This window comes from Somniosus microcephalus, chromosome 23 (genome assembly GCF_052327205.1).
Source record: "Somniosus microcephalus isolate GS21.2 chromosome 23, FLI_Smic_1.0, whole genome shotgun sequence".
In the NCBI taxonomy this organism is placed as follows: Eukaryota; Metazoa; Chordata; class Chondrichthyes; order Squaliformes; family Somniosidae; genus Somniosus; species Somniosus microcephalus.
In genome coordinates this window covers 13372733-13384804 of record NC_141009.1, presented here as the reverse complement: position 1 = coordinate 13384804, position 12072 = coordinate 13372733, and the positions used below count along the sequence as shown (strand labels likewise).

The window sequence follows — 12072 nt, the reverse complement described above, 5'->3', positions numbered from 1 at the left end:
CCAATATTTATTTGAATGGGCCACGCAGCCAGTTAAAGGGGCCGGGCACCCAAAAAAAAAATTAAAGTGAACAATGTTCCCCACTCAGAAATCTATATATATATAAAGCGGTCGATCTGTCTGTCTGTCTGTCCTTCTGTCTGTCTGTCTGTCCTCGGGTGTGCGTCTGTCCAGCTATGCGCTCGAAAGTTATACGGCGTACCTACGCGCGCGTTACCTCCAAAGAAAGCTTATGCTTCCGGGACGCTGGTAAGCGTATTTACTTTTCGGTCAGACGAAAATTGTTCGCACCTTATGCAAAAAACCTTCAAAATTAAACTCATTATCTGCTAGCATTGATTGACTGACGTCAAGGTTCGACCAATCCTGTGCCGTCACGATTGACCAATCCTACAGTACGGTCCCCTGATGGTTTGCCAATCGGTGTGTGTGTGTGTGGGCGGGACTAATCGTTTTCATCTCGGGGATCTGGCAGCCATTGTTTCAGTGCTTGCAGCTTCCAGCTCAAACTACTTTGAAAGTTAGTATCTCTTTTAAAAATAACATAAGATTTACCAAAAACGTTTTATAAGTACTTTCACTTTCATCTTTCAAGGTATTAAGTGTGTGTGTGGGCGGGACTAATTGTTTTCATCTCAGGGATCTGCCAGCCATTCTTTTACTGGTTGCAGCTCAAACTACTCTCCTTATCCAGCTTTGAAAAAGTTAGTTTCTCTTTTAAAAATAACATAAGAGTTACCAAAAACATTTTATAAGTACTTTCACTTTCATCTTTCAAGGTATTAAAAAGGTAGAAATGTTGCTCGGCAGCACATTCACAAAGGGACACACAGGGCCCTAAAGCCTGGGACTCGATTTAAACCGCCCGCCCCAATGTGTGTGTGTGTGTGCGTGTGCGTGCGCCGTGGAAGCTACGCAGAGCCAGGCCTGGTTAGTACCTGGAGGGGTGACGACCAGGTGCAGAAGGTCACGGAAGGAGCCCCGGGAGGGGCGGCTGGTGAGCAGGCCCGGGCGTTGGGCTGAAGATTGTCGGACAGGAGGAATGGTGGAAATGGAATGGCGGCGCGCACAGACGCAGCGGCTTTGCTTCTTCCCAGGACGGTGCTATATACGGTTAATGTTATTTGTACTGGACTCATGGGAGCTTGCAAGATCACATTTTGTTGTTCATGTACTTGTGCATTGTACAATGACAATAAAGTTGAATTATTAATTATTATTATTATTATTATTATTATATATATATATATATATATATAACAGGCAGCTAGGGACAGGGAGTGTGCCAATGGGTCTACGGCAGAGGTGAGGGGGATTAAGCTTGGGCACAGCCTCGTTGTTGCAGCTACAGCCCACTTCTTACTGCCCAGGATCGAGGGGCAAGCGCGGAGGTGTCAAGACTCAAAACAGCATTGACTCTTCGCAGAGCTCTCACTCACCGTGCACCTGTACTTGACGCAGTCGTCCCAAAAGCGAGAGGCAGAGAACTTCCTCCTGATTACAACAGTCAGGCCGTGGAGAAGACACTGCCCTATTCCCACAATATTCCCTGGAAAAGCAAGAACTCGGATCAGCGACGCGGGGTTCCGTTTCTATCGGGTTCCCCGATTAGGGTTGCCAACTTTGGCAGGATGGAATCCTGGAGATTTCATTACGCACGAAACTGACGGGCAGGTAAAGACACAGATGGTCCGTTAAGCCTGCCCCACGCTCATGATGGCCAGAGCATCACCACCAGACTCTTCCTCCCTCCCTCCCAACATGTCTGTCTTTGCGGTGCCACACCTTCCCACAGCCAATGGGAAAGCCAACAGACTCCCGGTTACCCGGTTGGATTATTCTTGACTGTCAGTCAAACAGCCTGTCATAAATCGCAACTTCTACAAGAAGTAACTCAGGAAGTACTACTGAACGGCCAGCTGAGGGCGCCGTCCGAGGAGTATAAATGCTTGGGCGTGGGCCCACCTTGGCCAGAGACAATCTGGAAACAGGAAGCTAGTGACTACTAACTAGACCTCCATGTTTTGTTACAAGTCGATTAAAGCCTTGCTTTATGTACAACCAAATGCGTAGTGAGTCTTTATTACGTCACAGCCTTTTCCTTTCACGACTCCAACATTTTTTATAACTAATGAACAAAAGTGTTGAAAGAAAATGATTTATTTTAATGCCCCGCTGATATTTCTCCGGGGTGTTGCTCCCAGCAGAGTCCTGGAGAGTATTCATGAATTCCTGGAGACTCCAGAGCAATCCTGGACGGTTGGCAACCCTAGATGGCGAGTCTCAATAAGAACATAAGAAATAGGAGCAAGAGTAGGCCATTCGGCCCTTCGCGCCTGCTCCGCCATTCAAGAAGATCATGGCTGATCTTCTACCTCATCTCCACTTTCCTGCACTATCCTCATATCCCTTGATTCCCTTAATATTCAAAAATCTATCAATCTCTATCTTGAATATGCTCAACGACTGAGTCTCCACAGTCCTCTGGGGTAGAGAATTCCAAAGATTCCCCACCCTCCGAGTGAAGAAATTTCTCCTCGTCTCAGTCCTAAATGGCCGACCCCTTATTCTGAGACTGTGACCCCTGATTCTAGACTCCCCAGCCAGGGGAAACATCCTCCCTGCATCTACCCTGTCAAGCCTTGTAAGAATTTTGTATGTTTCAATGAGATCACCTCTCATTCTTCTAAACTCTAGAGAATATAGGCCTAGTCTACTCAATCTCCCCTCATAGGACAATGCCCCCATCCCAGGAACCAGTCTGGTGAACCTTTGTTGCACTCCCTCTATGGCAAGTATATCCTTCCTTAGGTAAGGAGACCAAAACTGTACACAATACTCCAGGTGTGGTCTCACCAGGGCCCTATATAATTGCAGTAAGACGTCTTTACTCTAATACTTAAATCTTCTTGTAATAAAGGCCAACATACCATTTGCTTTCCTAATTGCTTGCTGTACCTGCATGTTAACTTTCAGTGATTCGTGTACAAGGACACCCAGGTCCCTCTGAACACCAACATTTCCCAATCTCTCACCATTTAAAAAATACTCTGCTTTTCTATTTTTCCTACCAAAGTGGATAAGTTCACATTTCTCCACATTATATTCCATTTGCCATGTTCTTGCCCACTCACTTAGCCTGTCTATATCCCCTTGAAGCCTCTTTGCATCCTCCTCACAACTTACATTCCCACCTAGCTTTGTATCATCAGCAAACCTGGATATATTACATTTGGTCCCCTCATCCAAATCATTGATGTAGATTGTGAATAGCTGAGGCCCAAGCACTGATCCTTGCGGTATCCCACTAGTTACAGCCTGCCAACTCGAAAATGACCCGTTTATTACTACTCTCTGTTTTCTGTCTGTTAACCAATCCTCAATCCATGCTTGTACATTACTCGCAATTCCATGAGCCCTAATATTTTTCAATAACCTCAATGGGTGGAACTGAGCAATGCAAGCCAGGAAGATCAATCCCCTAGTCTGCGCTGAGTTAGCTGTTTTTATCTAGGGTGTAGTTGGGACACTGCAAGGACCTGTTACCCATGGCGGGGGTAAATCAGCCAGTAACTCCTCTTGGAAAGTACCCGTACGTGTGGGCCTCAACCATCCTTCCTGACTGGGACAAATATCGCCATTCCTTCATCATCACTGAGATCAATATCCTGGAACTCCCTACCCGACGCCATTGTGGGAGCATCATCGCCACATGGACTGCAGCGGGTTCAAGGAGAAGGCTCACCACCAACTAGGGATGGGCAGATCCCAAGAACAAATTAAAAAAAAAAAAAGGCCTTCAGGAGAGGAGAGGAATTTACCAAAAAATAAGACAGTGAGGGACAAAAAACGTCAATATTTTTAATAAATCAATTCACGTTAAATTTCAAATCAACACCTGCTGCTATGATGGATTTTAGTGCAAGGAAGCCAAAGGTTTGTAACAGAGAAAATGGTGTCTGTTCGAAACGGGACGGTGCTATAAATGAGAACGCTATGGTGGGGGTCCCAGTATTTTCTGACTGACAGAGAATTATTTAGGTGATTGACATTGTTAACTAGTAGAACCACACCGCCCCCCGCCCACCCATAACCCTCACCCAGGTTACCTGCAGAGTGGTAGAGAGGCAAACAGTCATAGACAATGTCATCAGCGTGCATATGGTACCCATAATAAACCAAAGCTGCCATCCGGTAATATCTGGAGGGGGTGGGGAGGGGAGGGGCGGGAGGAAGAGAAAAAAAAAGGGGATGTCATTCAAATTCTCAAATGCAAATCCTTCCAGAATGTTCTCTACATATTTCTGCTGCATCACAATTGCAAGGTGAGGCGTGCCAATGCTAGGGAATGGTCAACTTCACGCAATGTTAGGTGTCAGCCGTGGCTAAGTGGGCGGCACTCTCGCCTCTCAGTCAGAAGGTCGTGGGTTTGAGTCCCACTCCAGAGACTTGAACGCTAAAATCTAAGCCAACACTCCAGTGCAGTGCTGAGGGAATGCTGCACTGTCGGAGGTGCCGTCTTTCGGATGAGATGTTAAACCGAGGCCCCGTCTGTCTCTCCCAGGTGGGCGTAAAAGATCCCATGGCCACTATTTCGAAGAAGAGTTCTCCCCGGTATACTGGGCCAATATTTATCCCTCAAATCGACAGATTACCTGGTCATTATCACATTGCTGTTTGTGGGAGCTTGCTGTGCACAAATTGGCTGCCTCGTCTCCTACATTACAACAGTGACGATACTTCAAAAAGTACTTCATGGGCTGTAAAGCACTTTGGGACATTTAACAGTCGTGAAAGGCGCTATAGAAATGCAAGTTCTTTCTGACACTTCAGTGCACTTCTGCATTGTCACAGGCTGTCGGTCCTTCAGATGTGACGTTAAACCGAGGTCCCGTCTGCCTGTTCAGGTGGATGCTAAAAGCTGTCATGGCAAGACGGTCGGGTCGCTACACTGGAAGAGTAACATTAAATGGGACTTTCTTCACCCAAATTTATCTTGTGATGATTAAGGAGCGGGAGGTCTGCAGACGACACGAGCAGCATTGAGGAACGGAACCTTTCAATACTGATTTGGGACGTCCTGAGGGTGTAATAGGCGCTATATTAATGCACGTTAAAAACAGAAAATGCTGGAAACACTCAACAGGTCAGGTAGCATCCGCGGAGCGAGAAACAAACTCTCTCCACAGACCTGCTGAGTGTTTTCAATGTTTGCTGTTTTTATTTCAGGCAGCCGCAGTATTTGGCTTTAGATATAAATGCAAGTCTTTCTTTCTTTAAAATCCGTTGCGTTCTTTAAACATAGATGGGACAATGTCCATGACAAACGCTGTGACTTTGCCTTCCTGCTCTTGAACCGCGGCAATGCTGATTGTCTGAGTAAAGAGTGACAAGGACGGTACAGGGCTGTCAGCCTCTGGGCACACAAGGTGGTGCGGTCGCACTCCAAACTGGGCCGCGCAAGAACACTGGGAGCATACCGCTCCACCACATTTGTCTGTTGATCCCAAAACAACAGGCCCAGCTCTTCCCTCGGATTTACCCTTCTGCATGTCACAAGGGGCGGGCTGGCGCAGCCTTCTCAGCTGCTGAGCTCCGGGGAAGCAGTCCAATCAGGAGTGAAATTAGGAAACACTTCTACACACAAAGGGTGGTAGATTTATTTTTTTTAAATTCGTTTTTATGGGATGTGGGCTTCGCTGGCAAGGCCGGCATTTATTGCCCATCCCTAATTGCCCTTGAGAAGGTGGTGGTGAGCCGCCTTCTTACACCGCTGCAGTTCGTGTGGTGAAGGTACTCCCACAGTGCTGTTAGGGAGGGAGTTCCAGGATTTTGACCCAGTGACACTGAAGGAACGGCGATATACTTCTAAGTCAGGATGGTGTGTGACTTGGAGGGGAACTTGGAGGTGGTGGTGTTCCCGTGTGTCTGCTGCCCTTGTCCTTCTAGCTTGTAGAGGTCACAGGTTTGAGAGGTGCTGCCGAAGAAGCCTTGGCGAGTTGCTGCAGTGCATCTTGTAGATGGTACACACTGCAGCCATGGTACACCGGTGGTGGAGGGAGTGAATGTTTAAGATGGTGGATGGGGTGCCAATCAAGCGGGCTGCTTTGTCCTGGATGGTGTCGAGCTTCGAGTGTTGTTGGAGCTGCACTCATCCAGGCAAGTGGAGAGTATTCCATCACATTCCTTGTAGATGGTGGTAAGACTTTGGGGAGAATACCCAGCCTCTGACCTGCTCTTGTTGCCACAATATTTATGTGGCTGGTCCAGTTAAGTTTCTGGTCAATGGTGACCCCCAGGATGTCGATGGTGGGGGATTCGATGATGGTAATGCCATTAAATGTCAAGTGGAGGTGGTTAGACTCTCGCTTGTTGGAAATAGTCATTGCCTGGCACTTCTGTGGCGTGAATATTACCTGCCACTTATCAGCGCAAACCTGAACTTCGTCCAGGTCTTATTGCATGCGGGCATGGACTGCTTCATTATCTGAGGAGTTGTGAATGGCGCTGAACACTGTGCAGTCATCAGCGAACATCCCCATTTCTGACCTTATGTTGGAGTGAATGACTTTGATGAAGCAGCTGAAGATGGTTGGGCCTAGGACACTGCCCTGAGGAACTCCTGCAGCGATGTCCTGGGGCTGTGATGATTGACCTTCAACCACCACAACCATCTTCCTTTGTGCTAGGTATGACTCCAGCCAGTGAAGCATTTTCCCCCCCCCCGATTCCCATTGACTTCAGTTTTACTGGGGCTCCTTGATGTTTGGAATTCTCTTCCGCAAACGGCAATTAATGCCAGATCAATTGTTAATTTTAAATCTGAGATTGATAGTTGTTTTGTTAACCAAAGGTATTAAGGGCTATGGGCCAAAGGCGGGTATATGGAGTTAGGTCGCAGATCGGCCATGACCTCATTGAATGGCGGAGCAGGCTCGAGGGGCTGAATGGCCTCCTCCTGTTCGTATGTTCTTCTTTGGATTATCCTCCGAGTGCAAGTTTTCATGGTTGGACGATCAGGAGATGAAAACGGACGTTGGCAGCGACAAATGCTTTTGTTGAACTCAGCAGGTCAGTGCCAGTGATCAACAGCGAATCCATGGAACAAATAGCTTGCAACCCTGCACCCTGCGTTATTTAAGTAACAGCAAGAGGGAGTGGAACTAATTGGATGGCTCTTTCAAAGAGCTGGCACAGGCACGATGGGCCTAAGGGCCTCCTGCGTGGCATGATTCTGTGATGTGGACGATCCCTTTAAGCATGCGTTCTTCTGTGACAACTGTGATTTGCAGAGACAGAGAGGTCCGGCTGAAGGAAAGAGACTGGAGCAAAACATTTTTTTTCTCCCCAGCAAGACCACTTGCCGTACAACAGCGGAGCGTGTTGCGTCCTCCTGCTGTACGCAAACCGGCCTTGCAGAACCTGGTGGGCCCCACGCTGACTTTGCCTCGTTAAAGTACTGTACGTCTGCCTCAGGTGGCATCTTCTGGCTCGTCCTTCCTCCTTCCACGACATGAGGTTGAAAGGGGCGGTGTTAAATTCTCCTTCCACCCGCTCTCTCCCCGGAAACCCCAGCGCTGTACAAACAGGTCCCCCCCACCCCCGCACCCCACCACCCCCAGCCGACCCCAATAACACCCGTTCCCGCGCCCCCCCCCACACCTCCGGTTTGCTCCCATCTCCGAGGAAATTCATGGACGCAGTTAATGTTTCCGCTAAGCACAGGAACATTGAAAAATAGGAGCAGGAGTAGGCCATTCGACCCTTCGGGCCTGCTCTGCCATTCAATATGATCATGGCTGATCCTCTATCTCAATACCATATTCCCGCTCTCTCCCCATACCCCTTGATGCCTTTTATGTCTAGAAATCTATCTATCTCCTTCTTAAATATATTCAGTGACTTGGCCTCCACAGCCTTCTGTGATAGAGAATTCCACAGGTTCACCACCCTCTGAGTGAAGAAATTTCTCCTCATCTCAGTCCTAAATGTCCTACCCCATATCCTGAGACTGTGACCCCTCATTCTAGACACCCACCCCCCCCCGCCCCCGCCCCCCCACAGCCAGGGGAAACATCCTCCCTGCATCCAGTCTGTCTAGCCCTGTCAGAATTTTATACATTTCAATGAGATCCCCTCTCATTCTTCTAAACTCCAGTGAATACAGGCCTAGTCGACCCAATCTCTCCTCATACGACAGTCCTGCCAACACACGAATCAGTCTGGTGAACCTTCGTTGCACTCCCTCTATGGCAAGTATATCCTCTCTTAGGTAAGGAGACCAAAATTGTACACAGTACTCCAGGTGTGGTCTCACCAAGGCCCTGTATAACTGTAGTAAGACATCCTTGCTCCTGTACTCAAATCCTCTTGCAATGAAGGCCAACATACCATTTGCCTTCCGAACTGCTAAGCTGTGCAGCCGTCTGGAGGTCCCGCGCAGGCCGCTCAATGGCTTCACAATTGAACTAACTGCATGTGTGCGAGAATTTGAATGGGCCGCGCAGCCCGTTAAAGGGGCCGCGCACCCCCAAAAAAAAATGAACAGGAACATTGGCCGCAGTTTTCAGAGGTTCCCACAGCGACAAGGCAGCGAGTGTGAAGTGGCGCACATCTCTTTTCCAGCCAACAGGTGGCAGAGTGCTTCCAGCAACAACGAAAGAAAAGGCAAAGGGGAGTTCGTCGGAACCTCTCTCTCTCCACAGTGTCCTCAGAAACCGTCAGGGGAGAGAGACTGCTCTCACCAGCAGAGAAGGTGCCCTCTGTTGCCAGATTGGCAACAGTACTTGTACAGGTGGGCACGGGAATGAAAAGCAGCCACTGAGCATGAATGGCTGAAGGTCACGGAGGGAGTTCCGCTGCGTGCTCATCTGTTCTCCCTGTTGGAAGAATGAAAGAGGGGAGGAAGCACCTGTGAAGGGAAAAATAACCCGATCCAGCTCACTACTGATTACCTGAGCCACACGGACAAGAGCAGAGCTGAGCTCCTCCGGCACGTCATTTTTTGGTCTCTATTTTTTTTTTCTTCTCTACTTTACCTCTCTAAAGATGCTTTAATAGCTCATCCAAATGGCCATCACTGCAGCAGCCTATTTGACTGTGGCGGGCGTCACAGAGGAGCCCGATACAGCGGTCGCTTTACGCCCCGCCCGGGTATGGACGTCCTAGCTGGAACGCTGGTGAATTTCCCCATCCGAACTCAAGGGTGTTGAGGCCAATTGTGGCACCCCCAGGTTGGTGATCAGCTAACCCAGCATAGTCTGGGAATCTACAGACCCTACAAGGCTCAGTTCCTCACTGCCTTTACCCAGCTGGGTGAGTGGCAGCCAAGTGATTTTTTTTAAATGATCAAGACTGTAGATGGACGGGTTACCTGGCGGAGGCAGTCAGCGAGCTACATTCCCAAGAGACGGAGCATCCCCCTTTCTACCAGCACGGCACCTCCCGTGAAAGCTGCGAGCCGACAGCCTCAGCAGGTGACCCAGTCTAGCTTGCAGTCTTTTAAACAGCAGATGTCGTGAAATTGAGGAACTGCTTGTATTTAACCGCAGATTCATCCTCTCCCAATCAGTCGGTGTCTTTTTCTCCTCAGTGTGAGGAATGAGATTTGGATGACTGGAGGTAAGACAACAGGGCTCGAATCCTTTTCAGCCTCGAGAACGATTACCTCTGGGCTTTTTTTTTCATCGTTAGCCAGAAGGTTTCCTGGCCTACTTCCTGCGCTGTCTGTGTGGAGTTTGCACATTCTCCCTGTGTCTGCGTGGGTTTCCTCCGGGTGCTCCGGTTTCCTCCCACAGTCCAAAGATGTGCAGGTTAGGTTGATTTGGCTATGATAAATTGACCCTTAGTGTTAGGGGATTAAATACGTGGGGTTACGGGGATAGGGTGGGATGTGTGTCGGTGCAGGCTCGATGGGCCGAAATGGCCTCTATCTGCACTGTAGATTCTGTGATTCTGTGATTCTGACTTCTCTACCCTTAATAGTGCTCTTCCTCCAAAATCTCCTCGTACTTTAAAACGAATCAAAACCTCTGTGACCTCAATCTTCATTCACATACCAAAGTCCCTAAATCGCCACAAGAGTGGTTTTAGACAGACACGAGTTGCCAACAACCAGCGGTTTGTAGCAAGGACCCAATAGAGATCTAAGATTATCAAAGGGTTTGTTCAGGTAGACGTGGAGAAAATGTTTCCCCTTGTGTCAGGGGAGACCAAAACTAGGGGCCATCAATATAAGATAGTCACTAATAAATCCAATAAGAATTTCAGGAGAAATTTCTTTACCCAGAGAGTGGTTAGAATGTGGAACTCGCTACCACAAGGAGTAGTTGAGGCGAATAGACGCATTTAAGGGAAATCTAGATAAACAGATGAGGGAGAAAGGAATAGAAGAATATGCTGATGGGGTGAGATGAAGAGGGGTGGGAGGAGGCTGGTGTGGAGCATAAACAGCAACACAGGCCTGTTGGGCCGAATGGCCAGTTTCTGTGCTGTAGACTAAATGTAACTTGCATTTATATCACGCCTTTCATGTACATCCCAAAGTGCCTCACAGACAATGAAGTACTTCTGAGGTGTGGTCACTGTTGTGATGTAGGGAACACAGCAGCCAATTTGCGCACATCAAGCTCCCACAAACAGCAATGTGATAATGACCAGATAATCTGTTTTTTTAAAGTAATGTTGTTAGAGGGATAAATATTGGCCAGGACACCGGGGAGAACTACCCTGCTCTTCTTTGAATAGTGGCCATGGGATCCTTTATGTCCACCTGAGAGGGCAGACGGGGCCTCGGTTTAACGTCTCATCCGACAGACGGCACCTCCGACAGTACGTCTGAAGTGTCGTCACTGTGCAGTAAATTTAAAACAGATCTTAGGAAAAAATGTAGGGGACAAAGGCATTAGTGGTGTTCAAAATGTGGTTGGATGTTAGGCTGAGTGAGTCGGAGCACGGGAGACATGAGCTTGATGGGTGAAGTGGTCTTTTGACATCATTAACACATGGGTCCTTACCTGCTGTGGACAACAATAGCTGCCTTGGGCATGCCGGTCGTTCCTGAGGTGTAGATATAAAACAGTCGATCTGCAACAAAAGATACACATTCACATGGGAGTGGAAATGGCCACTTAGAATCATAGAATGATACAGCACAGAAGGGGGCCATTCGGCCCATCGTGCCTGTGCTGGTTCCCTGGTAGAGCTCTCCAACTAGTCCCACTCTCCTGCTCTTTCTCCATAGCCCTGCAATTTTTTCCCCTTCAAGTATTTATCCAATTCTCTTTTGAATGTTACTATTGAACCTGCTTCCACCGCCCTTTCAGGCAGCGCATTCCAGATCACAACAACTCGCTGCGTAAAAAAATGTGTTTCCTCATGTCGCCTCTGGTTCTTTTGCCAATCACCTTAACTCTGTGTCCTCTGGTCACCGACCCTTCTGCCACTGGAAACAGTTTCTCTCTATTTACTCGATCAAAACCAATCATTATTTTGAACACCTCTATCAAATCTCCTCTTAACTGTCTCTGTTCTAAGGGAAAGAATTTCCCGGCACCAGTGGAACTGTACCAAGCAGGAGAGGGGGGCAGGAGTCTGGGATTCCGACTATTGCTTTCGTTTAAATCCCTTCCACCCGCTGACTACAAATTAGGTCGATAAACTAGGCTTCAGGGGTTTGTTTTTCCTTTCAGAATGGATAATCAATCTGTCTCCTTTAATTTCGGGCCCCTTGAATTGACGTCTGTTACGTGGTGGGGGGGGGGGGGGCGGGCTGGATAATCTTAGTTATCAAGATCGGCTAAAAAAGTTGGGACTCTAGACTTGAGAAGCGCAGACTTAGGGGTGATCTGATCGAGGTTTACAAGATGAAGAAGGGAATAGATTGTGTTCCGAGTTGACAGTTTGTTCCAATTGAATAGTTTAGGGAGGACCAGGGGTCACATATTTAAGTTGTGTAAGGCGAGATCTAGGTTAGATGTCAGGAGGTGGTTCTTTTCCCAGAGAATAGTCGACCTCTGGAACAGGAGGCTGGCTCGTGAGGTGAACGCCGATTCGCTGAATTCCTTCAATCGA

At 48.1% G+C, this 12072-nt stretch overlaps 1 protein-coding gene across 3 annotated transcripts in view; it reads right to left on the bottom strand.

Moving 5' to 3' along the window:
- The window catches only part of slc27a4 (solute carrier family 27 member 4), a 63624-nt gene that overhangs the window by 11180 nt on the left and 40372 nt on the right, over nt 1-12072 (bottom strand). For all 3 annotated transcript variants that reach the window (XM_085965417.1, XM_085965418.1, XM_085965420.1), the window contains exons 5-7: nt 11016-11085; nt 4110-4201; nt 1440-1549 (exon numbers count right to left, since the gene is read on the bottom strand). In XM_085965417.1, coding sequence (XP_085821543.1) covers nt 1440-1549; nt 4110-4201; nt 11016-11085 — 272 coding nt within the window. The remainder of the gene's footprint in view (nt 1-1439; nt 1550-4109; nt 4202-11015; nt 11086-12072) is intronic.